We start from the raw sequence: 21237 nt of genomic DNA, 5'->3' as shown, positions 1-21237 counted from the left end.
CTTGAAAATAAATAAAATGAAGCAAGATGAACTAACATCAAAGTCGTTGTAGTATAGTGGTAAGTATTCCCGCCTGTCACGCGGGTGACCCGGGTTCGATCCCCGGCAACGGCGATTTTTTTGGTTTTTGTATTTTTTAAAACTACTTTGAAACGGTGTCGTTTGAGCTTACTTTACTTTTCTACCAGCATTCTTGAAACTCGAACGTTTTCGAATGATATAATAAGCCACGGTATAGTTGGAGAACCCAGCTGTTATAAAAATAAAAGCAGTCATTTGGACATAAAATATTTGACACAATTGTTCGCAATTATATTAACACCATAAAACATTACTGCTGTACTGCACATGCTTCGATATGTACAGAGTCAATCTCATGGTTTTTTTGTGTCTAATATTTAAAAAGAATCGAGTCTTGAAAAGAAAAAAAAAAAAAAAGTACCAGAAAAGAAAAGACAAAGCAGGATATATGATACATATCACATATTTTGAACCAGTCCTTTCCTTATTTGCTCAAACCAGAGCTCTCGCCGGACTTCCAAACCACATCGTTAAGTGAGGTCGACAGCTTCTTGTAGAACTGCAAAGATAGTAGATGAACAGATGTAAGAAACGGTCCTAGAAAGATATTCATTACCACAGAGTGACAAAAATTGGATGTGACTATTTATAATACCTTGTGAAATTCTAATGTATCCCCTTTAGTTTTCCGGACTTCGATCATATGAAGTGATGGTGATACTTGAAATATCTACAAAACATTATGCATAGATAAGGTCAATTCTTTTATTTCATTTCGGTTTTGATACTAATTTGATAAAGGAAAGAGTCATGTATGTACCTCAGTCGCAACTTTTAGGTTTCCCTTCCTTCCAGCATTCACGTTTTCAAGTCTCATCTGTGTACAAAAATAGCATTTTAGTGAAAGTGACACGATAGTTAGATTAATTCGATATCCATAAAAAGGAAACTTCACTCCACAGAAGAAATGAGAAACAAGTCTGATAGATATAATATGTTAATTAGATTTCTACTCTAATTAGTAATTACTATATGAGAGGTTTTGAGGATTTCTTTGTGAGGTTAGTATTTATTGCATGTTTGATTTAAGATTCTGTGTAGCTTTGGATTCTCTGTGTTTGTGATCCTTAACTCTAACAGAAAGGGCTCTAAAACGAAGAATAAATAGGGTTTCACAAGATCGGCTTACCTTGTAGTTTTTCTTTTGAATATCGAAACCGAGAGGCTTAGAAGCTTCTTCAATCTTCTGGACTAATTCATTAGCAGCACCTTTGGCTGCAAATCTCGTTTCTCGCTTGAATCCCTGCAAGTTAACGGTATTAGAGTTCATTACTGAAAATATAATGTGGCAAGACTGAACCCTTATATGGTCTATATATATTCTGTCATCATGACTCATGAGTAAAGTTGTATATATAATGCCACATCATACTAAACTACTGTTTGCTCAAAGATTTAAGAAAATAAGCATGTTTCATCTAAGGACATACCTGTTCTTCTTCAAACAAATTTCCAAGATCCAGAGCTCTCGCCATGATATCAACTCAAAGGCATTCATAGGAGTTGGTTGCTCCTCTTTCTTTTCTCTGACATGATGCTCCTGTTCATAAATCACAGGCTGTTATGTACATTTATTCAAGTAAATTGAAAATACGAAAAGACAGTTAACATTGCCCAGATCTCAGACTAAATAAATATGCCTCACTTCTGAATCTTTAAAAACAGCTTCCACATCATCCAAGTTCGCTTCTTCCTTCTCCTCGAAAACAGCTGGCTTGTAATTTTTCTTGAACCATGCATCTTTCAGAACCTCTGGAATTGTGATACGCTGTCATGTAAAATACACAGTCAATACTGAGATAGATAAAGAGATTACAAAGGTAACTCCTCACAAGGAAAACCATTATATAAAGCTCTTGTCCCTTAGAAAAACTCTGATTATTTACCTATTGCTGTTAAGAGCTTCTTTAATAGGAAACCCAAAATACGAATACACATTAGTAATCCCTTAGTTATATCATGATTAAGATACCAGCAGATATTACCAACAGTAGCTCATTTCAGGTATATATCCTCAGAAGAAAGAGTTAGCAATAACGGAAACTTATTAATTTCTGTGACACAAAATGTAACATGAAACTGAAAAGAAACTTAATATATCAAGGACTTCAGCTGCCTTAATATGTTGTTAAAGGTACAGTTTAACCCAACACTACAGATATTATTCCAAGTCAATAATTATGCTTTCAAGTCGGGACTTAGTTTACGCGCAAGTAATGATGCTCTCTAAATATGTATAGTTGTAAATTTGATCTCAAACCTAATGAGCAAAAGACAAACAATAAAATTGCCATTGTACTGATATTCTCTGGGTTCGACAGAAGAAAACAAAAGAAGGATTGACTTACACCTGAAAGCATTATAAACTGAAATAACTTACAGTCACAGGGTTAGGATCCAGGATTCGAACATCAGGTTCTTAGCACCAGGAGAGAGCCAGGAGGACAATGATATTCACCAGCTATTATCTGAAAATGACGAAATTGTAACACAGAATCACAGATAATGGTAAGGAAGAAGCATGACACAAATGACAAAACGTCTTACCAGTTTATACAGCGTCATGAGATTAGGATCTTCAAAAGCAAGTAGCCAGCAAGTAGTACAAAGAGTATCACTCCACAGGACCACAAGTCTGCAGTGGCCCCATCATAGCCTTGATCATTAAGAACCTGGAGGAAAAGAGCAACAGGAAGCTATTAAGAACATGGTGCAACAACCGCATGACAAGACACATGATTAAGCATACCTCAGGAGCAGCATAGTTTGGAGTCCGCATGCAGTGTGAAGAAGACCATCACCCTGCCAAAACAAAATAGTTTCATGAGCGAAGAAACTACAGAACGATTACTGCTACAGGGCTTATTAGATATATGTACACACATCATTGCTGAGCTACAGCCTACAGGCACATTCATTACAATAGGAAAAGAACAAATCAGTAGGAATAAGGCAAAACAAAAGGATGCTAAAAAAAATATGAGTTGGTTACCCTGACTGTCGAGACAAGGCACTCATCCAAAATCAGAGACTTTCAGATTTCCTTGAGCATCTAGAAGCAAGTTTCTGGCTGCAATGAGAGATAAATAAGATAAGTTATAGGCATCAATTTGCTGCACTTAAAACTGGTGCCCAAGATATACCAAAAAAATCTCGTACCTTTAAGTCCCTGTGGTAGACTCCTCTGCTATGGCAGTAATCAACAGCATTGATAAGCTGCTGAAAATACTTCCGTGCGTTCTCTTCTTTCAGGCGCCCATCATGTACCTTCACAAGTTATGCTAATGCAAAGGTTAAACTTGCTCAAAAGATAAGAGAACTTTTCAGATGTAAATACAGGGAAATCTATAAGATTCATTACAGCTTAGCAAACACCAAAAGATGGATCAGGTAAGGGATTATTAAGGAAAACTCACAATTTTGTCAAAAGCTCTCCACCAGTGACGAACTCTAGGACAATATAGATCTTTGTCTTGCTCCCCAGAACCTGGAAATTTCCTCAAAAGTTAGCTTCCAACATATAGGATTCACTTACAAAAGACTCTCAAGCAGACAAAGGAGACACATTGAGCAAGAGTGTTGGGTGTGGGGGGGGGGGGGGGGGGGGGGGGGGGGGGGGGGGGGGGGGGATGGAGATAGACCTCATAAAGCCGCACAACATTAGGATGGTTAATCAACTTCATAGAAGAAATTTCTCTCCTTATCTGTAAGAAAGCAAGGCAAAAATACGTACTAGATTACATTAACTTGGTAGAAATGACAAAAGCGGTTAAATATGCTAAATAGGAAAATGTGAGTAAAAAAAAAACCTGTTCAGCATCTTATGCTTGAGAACCTTCTCTTTATCAAGGATCTTGAGAGCCACGCGTTCTCCAGTCTCGGTATCAACAGCACACCTCACTTTGGCGAAAGTGCCTTGTCCAAGCGGTTTTCCAACCTCATACTTACCAACACGACGCTGAACCTTGGCACGATTCATCACTCCTTTGATCTTCGAAAGCTGTTTTCTGAAAAAAAAAAAAATGTAAAAGCTATTTATTAAAATAAAATCACATGTAAAAGCATTCAACAGAAGAGTGTTTCTCTTCTCAACCCACAGAAACTAAAAGCAATATATACAAAAAAAAAAAAAAAACGAAGTACCGGTAGAGAGAGTAATAATAATATGCCACAAAAAGAGAAAAGCGCAAAAACAGCTGACAAATCTTAGCACCGGAAATTTCGATGGTCCATTTTATTGCACTGCTCCCAATTAAAAAACAAAAGACTAAAATCCGAGAATCACGACTTATAGCATCAACAATTCAGGGTTTTCCACTAAACCAATAATCGTGTATGGTATACAATTGAAGCGAGATTCTCGACTTAACTCATCATCATCATCAACATATATATATATATATATAGATTTATGAACTCTTTATACTCAAATTCAAATGATTTAAACTCTTCAAGTAACCGAATTGCTCATCGCAAATCGAAGCAAAAACAAGGAGAATCTCGGAACAAACCTGCAAATTGGGCGGAGATAAGTGATGACAAAGAGTTCAAAAATAATATAATAATCTAAGGCGAAGGATTCGCTAATCGAATTTGGTGGAGGAGGACGAGAAAGAAGAGATGCAAAGGAAGAGGAGGGCGGTGGAAATAACGAGAGACAGAGAGAGAGAGACGAATACGATGATTTGTAATAATTTTTTTAATAGCTAACAGACAAAAAAAAACAAATATTTATTCTCATTTCGTTTGGGGATTTTTTTTTTTTTTTTTTTTTTTTTGGGCAAACCGTGTGGGGATTAATAGGTCATTTATATAAGATATGACCACTTCCTTTTATTTTACCAATTACTATTTCTTTCTGTATTTTGTAAAGATCTTTTATAGGTAGGAAAAAAAGAAGAAAAAAAAAACTTAAGACACAAATTATTCTTTTTTTTGGTCAATCAATCTATACTAGTATTTTGCAGCAATTTTTGCTCAAAAATATTATATTCATATCCCGACAAGTTTAGTAATTTTCTCTACTATCTTTATAACCAAACACAATTAAAATATTTAAAATATCTATATATATAATATTTTATAATTAATAAAGATATTTAGAATATTTATTCCAAATTAAAAGAAAATTATTCTCCTATCATCTCTTTTTGATTTTTTAAATGTAGTGAATCATCATACAATACATAAAAATAATAAAAAAGTATATTTTTCCTGCATATATTGTGATTTAAATTTTTTTAAACAAACATATTACTTAATTAATATAAAAAGTGTGTGTTCAACATATTATAAAATTTTAAGAATTTTATAATTTATAACTAATAAATCTAAACTTAATAAAAAGTTTAAAATTATAAATATTTAAACATATTAAATTTTCAAAATTACACAAACGAGTTATATTATATGACGGGTTATAAGACATTACAAGATTGAATTAATCATACTAAAAAATAAACTATCATTAATATGATATTTCAATACGGGTTAAATCCTCATTTTAATGTTTTAACAATATCAATATAAAATATATCGAATCAAACTGATTTAATTAAGATTGTAATAAAGAAAAATTATTTTGCGGTATACCACGATTTATATATTAAATTACTAAAATTAACAAAAGAGTATATTATCAAAATTAGTATTAAAATAGTACATTAACAAAAAAAAAATTACTCTATTGTGTACCGCGGGTTATAATCTAGTTTTAGTTAATTACATTAGTTATATATTGACAAAAGATCTGAGTACATTCAGATTTTGACTAGAGTCAGTGACCTTACATAAATAAACGGTTTCTTCTTCTCATGTATATTTTACCTAAAAAAATTTGAAACTTGATGTTATTATAAGCTTGAATGATATGCAACTTTTTATTGTAAAATCGTCATTTTGCCAATATATTTATAAAGTATTAATATATGGAATGATAAAATATTATAAATATATATATATATATATATAATTCATTATATGTATATTAAACAATATTCTACTGTTTTACTTACAGTTCTGTCTTTAGTTTCTTCAATTTAGGATATTATTTTGCATGTCGTGATGTTAAATAATTAACTTATCATACATTCAAATACCTTATCGTAATACTTTATCCGATTACCGTCCCATTGGACTCTGGACTCTCCAATGTGATTTATAAAATCATTTCCAATTGCCTTGTTAACCGGTTTGTTAACCGGTTAAAAAGTCATTTAGATACTATTGTATCAGACTCTCAAGCAGCGTTCATCCCAGGGCGTCTAGTTACTGACAATATCTTGATAGCTCATGAATTAATGCACTCTCTTAAAGTACGGAAGCGTGTCTCGCAAACTTATATGGCGATTAAAACAGATGTTAGTAAAACATGCGATCGGGTTGAATGGAACTTTTTGGAAACTACGCACGATGAAATTGTTTGGTTTTTCATCAACTTGGATTAGTTGGATCATGGCCACAGTTCGATCGGTTGAGTATGCAATCCTAATAAATGGTACACCATTTGGTAAGGTATTGCCTTCTCGGGGAATTCGTCAGGGAGATCTCCTGTCACCTTACTTATTTATTCTTTGTGCAGACATTCTAAGCCATCTCATTAAATCCCAAGTGTCCTCTAAGCTAATACAAGGAATAAAAATTGGCAATGGCGTACCACCAATCACCCATCTACAGTTTGCAGACGACAACTTATTTTTTTGCAGAGCAAACAGTAGGAACTGCCAAGCTTTGAAAGATGTCTTTGATGTTTATGAATATTATTCAGGACAAAAGATCAATACATCTAAATCTCTTATTACTTTTGGATCTCGTGTATTTGGTCATCGACAAAGTTCTATGAAACAAATTTTGCAAATATCAAACCAAGGAGGGGGAGGGGGGAAGTATCTTGGACTACCAGAACAATTTGGTAGAAAAAGAAAGAAATGTTTGAGTACCTTATTGAGCGGGTTCGACAACATATGTCTAATTGGAGTGGCAAGTTCCTATCACCTGCAGGGAAAGAAGTTATGCATAAATCTATAGCAGCGGTTATGCCGGTCTATGCTATGTCATGTTTCAAACTACCTCTTGGTTTAATCTCAGAGTTAGAGTCATTGATGATGAAATTTTGGTGGAAATAGACATCTACTTCACGAGAGATCTCTTGGATTGCTTGGAAAAGATTGCAATACTCTAAGAAAGAAGGTGGTCTCGGGTTTAGAGACTTAGAAAAGTTCAATGATGCTGTTTTGGCGAAGCAGGCATGGAGAATCTTAAGTTGCCCTGATAGTCTTTTTGCAAAGGTGATGAAGGCTAGATATTTTCCAGAGGTATCAGTTCTAGATGCAACGCCTAAAAAACAACAGTCATATGGATGGTCTTCGATCTTAGCTGGTCTGAATCTATTAAAGAAAGGTGTGAGAGTTATTGTAGGAGATGGTTCGACTATTGGTGTTAATGTTGATAATGTTATTGTCTCACATCCTCCATGTCCGGTCAGTTCGGTTGATCCCAACTATAATGGTATGCTGTCTACACTTATCCACTCGGCTAACAACACAAAGTCATGGAATACTCAGACCATCTTTAACATTGTTAAACCAGCTGATGTCCAAGGGTTAACACAATTATACATTCCTCAGTTATGTTCGAAAGATAAGTTAGTTTGGCATTATAACTCGTCTGGTGAGTATACTGTTCGTTCAGGGTATTGGCTTGCTACACATGATCCAACCAATTTAGTTCCTGCTCCAGATATACCCCATGGTTCCATTGATCTGAAAAACCGTTTATGGAAACTTCAAGTTTTGCCTAAGATCAAACATTTTCTTTGGAATGTTTTATCTAAATCTCTTGGTACAGCAACTAGACTCATCACTCGTGGAGTCAAGATTGACAAAATTTGTCAACGTTGCAAACAATCGGATGAATCGATTAATCATACATTATTCACTTGTCCATCAGCAAAGTTGGTTTGGGATTTGGCGAATATACCAACACAATCTCCCTTTCATTCCTCAGACCATGAACTAAAAGTTGCCTCTTTGTTTAACATTTATAATGATCATTCGCTCTCAAAAGAACAAAACCTGCTACCTCTTTGGCTCATTTGGAACATTTGGAAAGATCGTAGTAATTACATTTTCAATAATATCTTAGCGGATCATCATCGAACTGTATCTCAATCCAAAGCAAAGGCCATTGAGTGGCTCCAATCTTTGTCACTTCAACCCCAACATGTGCCTGCGGGTTTACACACGCAGAATCCACATTGAATGAGACCTTCAACACCAATGGTAAAATGCAATTTCGATGTAAGTTATATGGCGAATACAAAAACAACAATAGGAGGATGGATTGTTCGTAATAATGATGGTATGACCACACATTGGGGATCAAGTGTCCTAAGGGCAGCAAATAACTCTCTCTAAGGTGAAGCAGAGGCTCTGTTATTGGCAATTTAACAAACTGTTAATCTTGGATACAAACATGTATGCTTTGAAGGTGATTGTAAGATTTTGATGGATTCCCTCTCGAGTTCTTCAGTAGATATCTCAATTTATAGTCTAATCCAAGATATTAAGTTCTGTTCAAGATTCTTTAGTGACATTCAATTTTCCTTCATTCATCGTACCAACAATGAGGCTGCTCATTTATTGGCAAAGAAGAGTTGTAATATCATAGATTTCTAATCCTCCAATTTGGTTGATGGAAATGTTGTATTTGGACAGATTTTATTCTGAATAATTTACTTTTGTTGAAAAAAAAAATTGGTATTACGTTTAAAAAAAAAACTGTTTTTACTTATCCACTTCTAATTTCATGCAACGTAATTTAGAGGACAATCATGTCATGTTACATGTATTCATATATTGTTTTACAAGTTTAATTGATATACTTTGATGTAAAATATTCTATTGAATATGTTTTAAAATTAATTAATAAATGCTATTATATAGATGATATTTGTCTTTTTCACTTATTTGCAAGATATAAAAAAAATGACCTCACATAAAATAGTTTGATAGGTATTTACTCTATTACCATTTGGTTTAGTGTATCTAATAGAAATTAAATATATTATAATGAAAGAAATCAAGTATGGATAAAATTTTCATTTAACTTATTATGAAAAGTGAAAACAAATAATTAAGAATAAATTCTGTCTTAATTATTTTTTTGAGAAATCGTCATTTGATCTTTAAGAGGCCCAAGCCGCCCAACCATATATTTATGTTGGGCTGTGTCTTTTATAAAAGCTCTTGTAGACAAAATAAATCCTAAAATCATTTAGCAAAATTTTCTCGGGAGTTCCAAAAAAAAAAAAAAAAAAAAAGAAGGTAGAAGGAAAATGGCGGATCAGCTCACCGATGACCAGATCTCAGAGTTCAAGGAAGCTTTTAGCCTCTTCGATAAGGATGGTGATGGTATGTTCTCATTTTCACAGATCTATAACTTTTTATCTTTTCTTCCGATGATTCCTCCGTTCTTGAATTCGTGTTTTGTTTCACTGGCTTTCCCATGATCTTCATTTTGCTTGGGTACAGTTCGTGTTTTGTTTCACTTGAATTCGTGAACGATCTAGCTTTCTTTGCTTGTTCGATAATGAGTCATTATTCTCAGATTCAAGCGGTGTTTGTTTGCTTGTACGCTCGCTCGATCGCTTCGTTTTTTTTTTTTGGGGTTGATTTGGTTCATTCTGTATTTTACTAGTCAGTGTTCATTCAGCAATGCTATATTTTTCATGAAAATTATCCATATATATATATGATATTGAGATTGAGTTGTTAGTTGAGAGTTAAATGGTTCGTTGTTGAAAAAAGGATTGATGTTGTAGATGCTTGGTGAAGAGCTTGCGAAATTATGTTGTGTTGCTTCATTCTTAGCACCTTGTATTGTACATTTATGGCATTTGGACAGTGAGATGTGGGCTCAATGGAACGAAGTGGCTAGGGTTTTTTTTTTTTAACTTTGGCTTTGATACCATCCATGTTAAGAGATATGGGGAAAGAATATTGTGTCTTTTAATGCACATGAGTCTAGATTGACTAGTGCAGTACACATAAGGAAATATGAAATAAACACGCAATATTTTCTTTCCTTTAACACTAAATGAAGCCTTGAAGAGTTTATTATGTCTATTGTATGATGAGAAATCATTTCTCTATTTACTTTCCAGATCTTCATCAGTTGAAATAAGAAATGCAATGGATTTTGTTTATTTTTGAAGTTGATCATCTTAAACATGTTTGGAACTGCTGTCTGTCTCTGTAATTTATATCTGAATCTGACTGTGCAGGTTGCATCACCACCAAGGAGCTTGGAACCGTGATGAGGTCTCTGGGGCAAAACCCAACAGAAGCCGAGCTACAAGACATGATCAATGAAGTTGATGCAGACGGGAACGGTACCATAGATTTCCCGGAGTTCCTGAACCTGATGGCAAGGAAAATGAAGGACACTGATTCAGAGGAAGAGCTGAAGGAAGCATTCAGGGTTTTCGATAAAGACCAGAATGGTTTCATCTCTGCAGCTGAGCTTCGACATGTGATGACAAATCTTGGGGAGAAGCTAACCGACGAGGAAGTTGATGAGATGATCCGAGAAGCAGATGTTGATGGCGATGGTCAGATCAACTATGAGGAATTCGTTAAAGTCATGATGGCTAAGTGAGATTATCTTAACCCCATATTAAGAAACAAGATTTATGATTTCTTACAGTGAAGTTTCATCATGACTTCATTATGTTTGCGTTCTTTAGGACATCGTTTGCTTCCTTCCTTTTTTATTGTTGCTTGCTTTCTTTTGTTTTGGTTTGGTTCTTTAGTGTTATGTGAAAGTATGAACTCATATTTTGCAATTGAAAGAATTGATGCAACTTAATAATTGCTTTTATATTTCCTTAGACCAACCAATCAAATTGCATTGGTGGATTGGTTTGAGTGGCTTGGGCTCTAAACGGTAACCAAACCATTGATCAAAATTCAAACCATCCCAACTTTTCCAATATAAAGGAAAAGAATTTAACACATTAACATTATCCATCTCATTTCCTGCTTGTTAAAACACCATAATTTTCATTGAACTTCTTTTAGAAAATGTATTTGTACAGAAAAATGTACTTTACTTCCTGTTTGTCTTAAAATTCCATCGACACCAATCTGTGATTAGCTTCTCTTACCCTTTAATTTAGCTCCATCTCTAAAGCAAAACAAAGTCTATATGAATTTGCAAATTCTCCCCGCTTCCCCAAACTGGTCTCTGCACAACACCACCAAAACACTCTGCCTCAAACCATACTGAGACTTGATGCATAGCTTTGGTTTCTCAGGCATTCCCTTTAAGAACAATGGGCTTTTCGATGAGACGGTATGATTTGGGATATTGATTTTGGAGGAAGTTGAGAAAGAAGAGCCCAACGTATCGGCATCATTACTATTAGAGACACCAATAGCTTTCCATCCATCAGCTATGAGTTGCATAGTTTTCCTTGTGGGAACAACATTCTTCTCTTCCATGTCTTTCAGTAACTCTTCCGCTTTCCATGGCTGTCTCGCTTCCCCAAATCCCCATATAAGAGTCTCGTAAGTAGTCAAGTTAGGCGACAAACCAACGATTCTACACATTTTGTTATATACCTGCATTGCTTTCTTCATCTCACCCGCGCTGCACCAACCGCTTATGATCTGTGTGTAGATCACTACATTTGGGCGAACACCAAATTTTCTCATCTGATTCAAGATTTCCTCCGCTTTTTCGGGCTCTCCAGCTCGAGCATACCCTTTGGCAAGGATACTAAATGCATGAGTGTCAGGATCTATTCCTCCTTCCAACATATCTCTATAGATCTCTTCGCATCTTTTCATATCTCCAACAGAACTCCATGCATTCATTAAGGTGCTAAATGTTACCACGTCAGGTTTTACCCCATATTCTTCCATCAGATCCACCACCTATCATATTAACATGCCCGTATTTAAGAAAAAAAAATGGATGTAAATGAAACTATTGAACAGCTTATAAACTATAAAGCTCACCTCGCCAACTCCATCCATATCCTTGATGTCAAGGAAGCCCTTGATTAGAGAGTTAAAAACAAAGAGATTTGGATGAACTCCAAGTTCTTTCATTCTATAGAAAAACCTCAGAGCTTCTTCCATCTTACCCTCTTCACAGTAGCCATTCACTATGGTACCGCAGGTACGTACATTTGGTTTAACTTTGTTGTGTAACATCCTTGGTATGATCATATCCTCAGCTGTATATGTTGAATCGATCCGCGCATATGCTCTTGCCAATGTGTTAAAAGTTACTACATCAGGTTTTACCCCATAAGATTGCATCTTATATACAATGTTCCATGCTTCTTCAATCTTCCTCTGGTTACACCAAGCCTGGACAAGTATGTTACATGTTCTGTCATTTGGTTGGAGCATCTCATCCCGTAACATCATTTCCAGGAGTCTTGAAGATTCCTCTAGCTTACCAAGTTTTCCATATCCTTTAATGAGAGTATTAAATGTACTTGTTGTGGGTTTACATCCACTTTCCTTCATTTTTTCAAAGATCTTCATTGCTTGATCGAGATTTCCAGACTCGGAAGAGGCGTTGATGATGGCATTGAAGAGAATGGTGTCGGGTTTAAGGCCATTTTTCTCGACTTTAGAGATAAGGGAAAGGAGAGAGTGGAAGTGCTTCTGACGGGTCAATGCAGTTACAAGAGTGGTGTATGTGATGATGCTTGGCTTGTGGCCTTCCTCAATAAGAGTGTTGAAAATGGAATGTGCCTCTTGCGGTCTCCCTCGTTCTATCAACCCGTTCATCAGTTTGGTCCTTGAACGAACGTCGCCACAAGTAGTACCACCTGAACATATCACACAAGGAAATGACCTCAATTGCACTCTCCCATCCTGTGAAGCAAAGGCATACGTTATCTCAAGCTCTCTTCATATGCAACCAAGCAATAATAATATAATAATATACGTTATTTCAAAGATGTTTGATATTGTTGAATCAGATCCTCTACTTTCCACATAGCAAGACTCCCCTGTCAGTTGTAAGAGCACTCTAACCTAACACAAGTACGGAACCTAGGTGATTATACCCTTTCAACTCAATTATCCAACAGATCTCAGGTTAAAAAAATGACTCACTTCAGAATCGTTAAAAACAGCTTCCACATCAGCCAAATTTGCTTCGTTCTTCTCTTCAAACACAGCTGGCTTGTAATCTTTCTTGAACCACACATCTTCCAAAATCTCTGGAATTGTGATACGCTGGCATGTTAACACACTGTCAATTAGTTCCACCTTTGAAATTTAAGGACGAGTATCGTTAATATATCTGTAGATGTTTTAACTTTTAAATGAGAAAGTTCTACAAGCAGGAAACGGATAAAACATCCGCTTTGTATGACTATGACGTGCATTTATCTATGGGACTAACAATTGTAGGAAGGTCATAAACTTCTGAATATTTTAGCCAAAGTATAGTAGCTCTTTTTAGGCAGTGGAATGGAAAGAGAAGGAAATAGTCAGCAAGAATCGAAAAAATAAGCAGAGACAATTAAATGTACACTTTAGACCAAAACTACAAATAAATTTTCCAAAGATAACAACATGTACTTTGCCTATCGGTCTAAGAAAAAAAGAGAGAGTTGAGATTGTTGAAGTTCGACAGAAGAAAATAAAAGAAGGATACATTTAAAGCTTAATAGCAGTGGTACAATCAAATATCTTACAGTGATAGGGTTTGGATCCAAGATTCGGACGATCAAGTTCTTAGCACCAGAAGAGGGCCAAGTAGGAAAACTGAATTCAGCAGATGAGATCTGAAAAAAAGGACAAAAATGCAACATAGAAACACGAATCACAGATAATGGTGAGGATGAAGCCTGAAAATATATTACAATTTTTTTACCTTTTTGTACAACGTCGTGAGACTAGAATCCTCAAAAGGCAAATAACCAGCAAGTAGCACAAAGAGTATCACTCCACATGACAACAAGTCTGCCTTTGCCCCATCGTAGTCTTGATCAGTAAGAACCTTGGGACAAAGTAACAAGGAAGCTATCAAACAAATGGAGCAGCAACTGGCATAAAAAGCCACATGCCGAAGCATACCTTAGGAGCAGCATAGTTTGGAGTTCCACATGCAGTGTGATGAAGGCCATTTCCCTGCCAAAACCAAGCAATTCTGATAAGCGGAAAGAATCTTGAAAGATCACTGTTACGGATCTTATTAAAAATTTGTTAATGTAATCAATGAAAACATCATTACCGAAGTTCAGGCACACTCATTAGAATAAGACAAGGACAGATACGTAGGAACTCAGGTAAACTAAATGATGCTCAAAAAAAAAAAATCAGTGGTTACCTCGACTTGTTGGGACAAGGCACTGAATCCAAAATCAGAGACTTTCAGATTTCCTTGAGCATCAAGAAGCAAATTTTCTGGCTAAATTGAAAGAAGTAAAGAAGAGAAAATTTAGGCATCAATTAGCTGCACTTAAAAGAAAACCACACTGCAAACTTGGGACAAAGAGTTACCAAAAACGTTTCTTTGTACCTTCAAGTCTCTGTGGTACACACCGTTGGTGTGGCAATAATCAACTGCGTTGATAAGCTGCTGGAAGTATCTCCGTGCGTCGTCTTCATTCATGCGCCCATCAATTTTCTTCACAAGTTCAAATTGGTAAAAAACCAAAATTAATATATTTTCACCTGTAATATACAGGAACTTCTAAGCTGAGCATGAGGGATTTAATGCATGATTCTTACACCAAAGGATATATCAGACACAAGTTGAGGCCCTTGGGGAGGAAGAGGGAACACTCACAATTTTTTCAAAAAGCTCTCCACCACTGATGAACTCTAGGACAATATACATCTTCGCCTTGCTCGCCAAAACCTGGACAACATATGCCAAATTATTTTGTTAAAAGTTAGCTTTCAGCTTCGATTCCAAAGAGCTGTTAATTCCTGGCTAATCAAAGGAAAAATAGAGATACGTAGAGAAAAGTCGGGGGCATGAAGATAGACCTCATAAAGCTGAAGAACATTTGGATGGTTTATCAACTTCATAGTAGAAATATCTCTCTTAATCTGTAAAAGAAAGTAGGAAAGACCCACATCATACTTCCGGATTGAAGACAGAAAACTACATTTGACTTCCAGGAAATGTAAACGGGCATATCAGTGGACAAGGGAGGAGACATGAAAGAAAAAAAAAAAAGGATGCAAATTAGAAAAGAGAATTACTTGAGCAGCCATCTTATGGTTAAGAACCTTCTCTTTATCAAGGATCATGAGAGCCACGGGTTGTCCTGTCTCAGAATGTCGAGCAAACCTCACTTTTGCAAAAGCACATTCACCAATGGTTCTTCCAACCTCGTACTTTCCAACCCAACGCCTGACCTTTGGCTCACTCATCACACTCAGAGTTCACCTCTTGATCTCCACAATCTGTTTCTTCTTGAAAACGTAATCTTGATGTTAGAATTTCCTCTAAATAATATACAGAATAGGAGAGAGTATTGATGCATAATATATATATATAGTTCATGCATACGCGTACATCCAAAATGCTACACTAACGTATGCAGTGTGTATACAACCAAAAGCAAAATTCTGAATTCAGGCTCCTCATGCACGTTTGATTCTGTACAACGTTATACGAACAAGGGACGGACCAAATTATCCAATTTACCGAATGATTGATTCTTCGATCGAAGGAAAAGCACAACGAACCTTCGGGAAATACAACACACCTGGCTGCGAATTGTCCCGAGAAAAAAAGGAAGCCACTAGACTAGAGTTGAAATCGCATGCAGCCCTTCCTACAACACTAGAGTTGGCTAATCAAAGGAGGGAGGATTAATGTTCCGAGAGGTAATGTGAACTCCCGGCGAGAAATACAGAGAGCAAAGTAATTGGAAACAGAGTCTCTCTCATAGTCAATAGCAGCTTGATCCGTCTCAATTACTCGGTCGATGCTTCTTCTTCCGCCATACCCCATCGTGTGGCTCGCTTTCACTCTCCTTATTTCTCTTTTATCTTTTTCTTATCCAAATTATATTTATTCAATTAAAACAAACACAAAAAAAAAGACGACGTGTATTGATGAGGGAGCCCTCGTTACACTTTTCTAGTTTTCTTTTTCATTTTGATTGGTTAGCTTTTCTCCAGAGACATTATTATTATTACTAAAAGGGAACGTATTTTACAATTGTAGCAGGGAACAAGAAAAATCGCACTTTTTGTTTTCTTTGTTTACAAATGAGAAGCTTTTTGTACATAAGCACCACCAAACCAAGGTAACACAGAGGTTAATAAACTCAAAGTTGGGCACTCACGATGATCAAAGAACAGGTTTTCACATACTTGACTTGAGAGATGGATTTTTTTTTAAAAAAAAAAAGAGAGAGAGAGAGAGAACAATGTGGCATTGGATTTGGTTTTTAGGGCCGTGTGAGCGGTTTGTAGAGGACAACAGTTATGTACTTAGACTCGAACCTGTGTGTTAAACCCAAAGCTACAATGGATTGAGGTGTCCACCCTTGCTCTATGAACACATGATTAAGCACCACATGTTGAGGCTTTGTCGCTATGGCTGTTTCTTCAGTTGTACCAAGAAGTGTTAGATGAAGCTGTGGTGGCACCATCAGTGGCTCTTTTGCGTAATCTTCTGCTGCTGGAAGGGTTTGACAGTAGCTATGTTCAGGTGACGGTGGCGCCTCAAACTCCACTATGCTTTCTGGGTTTTCTGGCACAAAGTTCTGCATAATGATTGCAGATACTGTTACACTGTAAGTTGATTGGTAGATTAGATTTAACATGAAAAAAAAAAAAAAAAAAAAGAGACAGGAATTTACTTACATGAACATCGAGAACGTTACAGACATTTCCCACTTCATCTGATACAAACGGTAAATCTGGGATGTATTTGGATTCACCGTCGACAATCACCTTGTAGTGGTATATGCCAGATGGAAGAACAAAGAGAATTGAGTGGTCTTTTCCAGACTTCTGTAGCTTCTTCCTAAAGAATGTAAATATATATATATGCTTAGTACTCATATTAACATATACAAATGTACAGAAAGCTCGAGAACAAATTCTCGAGAAACATATCAACCTATACCTTGATCTCCAATTGTCCCATGATCCTTCCACCGCCACATCATTACCTCCCTGGTTCCATGTAATGATCGTTGGGATTCCTTGCTCTGCGGGATAATCAAAAACTCTTGGAGATTGGTTCCATTGGATGTTATTAGGAGAAGGAGGGGCGTTTGCCCTCTGCAATGGAGCCACGGGAACCTGAGGTAGTAAGCACATAAATTTTAAGCTGACAGATTTGTCAAAACAAAGTGCGAGAAAAACTGGCGAATGTTATACAACATTATATCTACCATCTGACACGAAATGCAGCCATTAGGTACACATGTTATGCCTAAACAATGGAAGAGGTGACGCATAGGTGAGCAAATGTTGTAAGAAGTTAGGTGGAATAACAATGTGCGCTGAAAAGAAAAGGAGTGGAACAATGAATATAGCAAGCAATAGAATGATATATTTACTATAATCTAGACATGACCTGATTACCATAAGATATCTGACTAATCCCACCAACCGGTATAAACCAGGTCAATCTAAAAGGTGCAATGAATCATTCACATTTCGAAATGCAGCAATTTAAAAGGTGCAATGAATCATTCACATTTTCCTCCCTTTCAAAATGAAAGCAAAGGAACATTACACAGAAGACTCACGTTGAGACATACCAATCAACAAAACGGTATCAACTAATAGTAATGGCCGGAGAGCAGGAGGAAAATCATAATCAGCAATAGAAACCTAGAGCACAAGGATTATCATCCAATCTGGCTGGTATAAACCTTTCTAAACTAGGCATGATATAACCAAGACAACAAATAAGAACTTCCCTGAAAGCAGATTTGCCAGGAAGACTAAGCCTCTCCCTTTGCCAAAACGAAGGGGGAGAGAACGACTTGTTTACTTCTTACCAGAACTTTTGACATCTCAAGAACCAACAGACAAATCCGAGTCAAGTCCAAATCCATTATACAAAAGATTCCACTCACAAAAGTGCTTAGACTCAGCAAAAAAATCTCTCTTCACAGATACATTACACAAAAGATTCACTAGGGAACATCAAGACTCAAGAAATCATGACCGGAATAGAGAGCGGCAGGAAAAAACAACAGCTAAAACACCTAATTAACATATCAAAAACAGGTAGAAACTTTTCCACAGTATGCATTATCTCAAGATACTTTAACAAAGATAACCAAAACAAAAAACAAAAAGAGATTCCTTAGTACAGAATCTCTAAACCCCTCTAAAGAAAAAGCCTTAAGAACAAGAAATCCAAACCTTTCCCAGCTGAAAATCCTAAGGAAGAACAAATCAAAGTATACAAAATAGAGTTCAGTCATAAAAAAAAGGTTGAAGCTTTTGTTCTAATAATCCAAAGGCGAATCGAAAACGAAGAAATGTCTCAATTAATGAGACATATGAAAAGTCAAGTGAATATTCTTAAAACTCAACCACCAAATCAGAAGGAAGAGACTCTTGGAACGAAAACTTCCAACAATGTTTCAATTAAATCATCCAAACATCAACAAATTCAACGATTAAAACACACAGAGATAGAGAGAATCTCGAGAGAGAGAGAGAGAGAGAGAGGGAAACCTGAGGAGCGAATAAGAAAGGAGATGGAGATCGAGCGGGACTTCCGGGAGGAGAACTGCTCATAGAGTCTGAAGAAGGACGACGATGACGACTGCGTGCAGAAGGATCGCCGCCGTTGGATCTCGCCGAAGATGAGGTGACATCTGCACCACCACCGCTAGTGACGGCGGCGGCGTCGTCTTCTTTGCCGTTGGCATTTCCCATCTGAAAACCCCAAATCAAATAAGTGAGAGAGAGAGAGAGACGGAGAAGAGAGAGAGAGAGAGAGAGAGAGACGGAACCAGACGTGAAGAAAAATGGAGGGAGGACGAAGGAGGGGAGAGGAGATAATATAAAAACGACCCTGAGGTTAGGAGTTAATTACGAGGAATGCCATCGGTAGTGTAAAGAGATTTGCATAAAAAAGGGCTCTGAGAAATTATTAAATCCGTACCAAATGGATAAACGAGTGACTTGGCGTCCAAAATGTTGATAATTATCCTCTTTTTTTTTTTTTTTTTTTTTTCTTGTATGATATTATTGCAATCATTTGAGAATGAACTTATTCATCTTTTAGGATAATTTGTTTGTTTTTTTTTTTTTTAACAGCTAGTTGCATTAAAAACTTGTAATGTGATTCTCTTGAAAGATAGATATAAGAAATTGGAGAACATAAATTATAAATAGAAAATTGGAAAAGAGATTTTCTTTAGCTAAACGATCAGCCACCATATAATATGGTCCATATTGCATATTCGTAAAGTTCATCGGAAAGTCACAGAAATAAACGTTTGCTTCCAATGATTGATATGATATCTGACACTCCGTCGGAACTAGTATTTGTTAAAATGAAATAATTAGAAGTATTGTAGTATTCTTTTCTGTAGCTAGAGTTGATATGTACAAAATTAGGTACTATGACTCTTTTTATTGAACAACAACAACACTTGCAAGGTTGAAAGTGAAACATCATTGATTACATTAGTTTGAATAAGTGAATTATACTCTGTTTGGTGCACACTAATACTGCAAAACCGTATGTTTTTTGGTTAAATTGTCATTGATTACAGTATAGTATAATTATTAAGTATGTTCAAAATTAATTGGTGTTTCTAGTGGTAATGTGTTGTCCTTGACTAATTTAACTCCAGATTTAAGTAGGATATTGACTCAAAGCTATAGAACTTAACAACACCTTGTGGCGTAAATAAATAATTATGAATTTTTCTGAAATAATAAAAGTATCATTAAATTTATTTATTACTTACGAGTTTCGTAATGTAATTTTTTTTGTATTGGTTATGTGTCCAAAGATTTTTGTTGAATGAAGTCTGAGTCGGAGGGATTCAAAACCAATGTGTAAACTTGTCAAAACCGATGCTTGCTTGCTAACTTTGATTCTCGGTTTATGTCAAATATATACTGATGATCATGGATTAGACGTATATAGTAGTCATGTGTGTTCAACTCTTACTAAGTGATTGTCATGCACTTTCCTCCTATGTTAGATTCACTTTTTAATTGTTTTCTCGCACTGTTTTTTTTTTTATCACTTTTAAACTGTAAGAATTCTTCTAGTATATATTGCTCTATCAATTTCTTTTTTTAACATCAACTCTATCATTTCTTTTGAGTTTTTGGCCAACATCATATTGTATACTATCAGTAGTACTTGAAATATCTTCGAAAAACATTTGTCACTTAAATTTTCATCAATACCTCGTTAGTTTTGTTAGAAACATTATCAAGTAAACGATAAATCTTCCATAGACACCCCAAGTAGGAAATGTCATTTCAAGAGACAAAATAAAATTTCATTTATATCTTGATCAGTTACATTATGTTTCTTCTAAGATTCACGGAAGCCTCATTCATCTTTGCTATAATTAAAAGACTTTTTCTTTTTTTCACCAATTAGGATAATTGAGATTTTTTTTTTGTTTTATTTCACATCAGAAATCTTCGCAAACATCATTATCTAATTTAGACAATTCTTCCAAATCCTTTAAGCTTTTAATATAACCTCTTATATCACCGTTTTGTGTTAAATTTGGATTTATCTTGGCCTTGCAACTAAAAATCAATTGGCAATTAGTGGATTGGCCATAACCCTTTATATATTAATGATAGTCTTTTTTAAACTTCAGATGTGGGACTTGGTTTGTATCCCAACAATCTCCCCTTCAAACCAAGGACCACATATGGGATCTTAATATGCCTCCTCGAGATAATAACTCCATCTCGAACCAATCCCATTTTGACCGATAATAAACCCCTTCTTGGGTCTTCATTACTCGGGTTAACAAGAGGCATGTTAGTATCCACTTTTCTAGGTCCATTGGAATTTTAACTTTGGGCTCTGATACCATGTTAAATTTGGATTTATCTTGGACTTCCAACTAAAAACCAATTAGCAATTAGTGGATTGGCCATAACCCTTTATATATTAATGATAGTCTTTTTTAAACTTCAGATGTGG

General features: G+C 35.8%; 4 protein-coding genes, 1 non-coding gene and 1 pseudogene across 55 annotated transcripts; 2 read left to right on the top strand and 4 right to left on the bottom strand.

Annotated features, from left to right (window-relative positions):
* The first annotated feature begins 42 nt into the window (after window positions 1–42).
* TRNAD-GUC (transfer RNA aspartic acid (anticodon GUC)) lies at window positions 43–114 on the top strand. The gene has a single exon. It is a non-coding gene; the product is annotated as a tRNA-Asp (tRNA).
* Window positions 115–290: 176 nt separating this feature from the next.
* Window positions 291–3439, bottom strand: LOC104738082 (CBL-interacting serine/threonine-protein kinase 26-like; annotated as a pseudogene). Its single transcript, XR_015577661.1, has 11 exons — window positions 3419–3439; window positions 3241–3348; window positions 2831–2883; window positions 2629–2753; window positions 2462–2549; window positions 1727–1849; window positions 1512–1621; window positions 1211–1324; window positions 842–898; window positions 677–751; window positions 291–580 (listed from the first exon to the last, which is right to left on the bottom strand). The product of XR_015577661.1 is annotated as a CBL-interacting serine/threonine-protein kinase 26-like (transcript).
* On the bottom strand, window positions 3262–4780 carry LOC147929329 (uncharacterized; the record flags this gene model as incomplete). The annotated part of the gene is made up of 5 exons (XM_087480575.1): window positions 3262–3348; window positions 3498–3568; window positions 3723–3785; window positions 3891–4088; window positions 4593–4780. Coding segments are annotated over 3 exons (390 nt in total), but the record flags the coding sequence as incomplete, so codon positions are not given.
* A 4517-nt stretch (window positions 4781–9297) lies between these two features.
* LOC104736198 (calmodulin-7) lies at window positions 9298–10950 on the top strand. The gene is made up of 2 exons (XM_087481319.1): window positions 9298–9491; window positions 10364–10950. The coding sequence occupies exons 1-2, from the start codon at window positions 9416–9418 to the stop codon at window positions 10735–10737; spliced, it is 450 nt and encodes a 149-aa protein (XP_087337445.1). The 5' UTR covers window positions 9298–9415; the 3' UTR covers window positions 10738–10950.
* A 171-nt stretch (window positions 10951–11121) lies between these two features.
* Window positions 11122–16248, bottom strand: LOC104736197 (pentatricopeptide repeat-containing protein At5g21222). 41 transcript variants are annotated; one of them, XM_087481287.1, is made up of 13 exons: window positions 15833–16248; window positions 15324–15527; window positions 15105–15167; window positions 14902–14973; window positions 14632–14739; window positions 14440–14520; window positions 14187–14240; window positions 13984–14109; window positions 13805–13894; window positions 13218–13340; window positions 12102–12974; window positions 11703–12017; window positions 11122–11620 (listed from the first exon to the last, which is right to left on the bottom strand). In XM_087481287.1, the coding sequence occupies exons 2-13, from the start codon at window positions 15492–15494 to the stop codon at window positions 11588–11590; spliced, it is 2109 nt and encodes a 702-aa protein (XP_087337413.1). In that variant the 5' UTR covers window positions 15495–15527; window positions 15833–16248; the 3' UTR covers window positions 11122–11587. The 41 variants fall into 41 exon arrangements, with proteins under 41 accessions (XP_087337413.1, XP_010454448.2, XP_087337422.1 ...); XM_010456146.3 differs by having other exon boundaries at window positions 15813–16178; XM_087481296.1 differs by having other exon boundaries at window positions 14844–14973; window positions 15772–16155.
* Window positions 16241–19229, bottom strand: LOC104738080 (SNF1-related protein kinase regulatory subunit beta-1). Of its 10 annotated transcripts, XM_087481309.1 has the most exons (6): window positions 19066–19176; window positions 18780–18983; window positions 17477–17587; window positions 17206–17384; window positions 16941–17103; window positions 16241–16840 (listed from the first exon to the last, which is right to left on the bottom strand). In XM_087481309.1, exons 2-6 carry the CDS (start codon window positions 18981–18983, stop codon window positions 16523–16525), a joined length of 975 nt encoding a protein of 324 aa, XP_087337435.1. In that variant the 5' UTR covers window positions 19066–19176; the 3' UTR covers window positions 16241–16522. The 10 variants fall into 10 exon arrangements, with proteins under 10 accessions (XP_087337435.1, XP_087337437.1, XP_087337438.1 ...); XM_087481311.1 differs by lacking the exon at window positions 17477–17587 and having other exon boundaries at window positions 19066–19229; XM_087481312.1 differs by lacking the exon at window positions 17477–17587 and having other exon boundaries at window positions 19061–19216.
* Window positions 19230–21237: the final 2008 nt, after the last annotated feature.

The sequence above is a fragment of the Camelina sativa genome, chromosome 13 (assembly GCF_030686135.1).
Source record: "Camelina sativa cultivar CO46 ecotype springtype chromosome 13, ASM3068613v1".
NCBI classification, from domain to species: Eukaryota; Viridiplantae; Streptophyta; class Magnoliopsida; order Brassicales; family Brassicaceae; genus Camelina; species Camelina sativa.
Note: the sequence above shows the minus strand (reverse complement) of the source record. Positions and strands in the feature narration are given on the sequence as shown.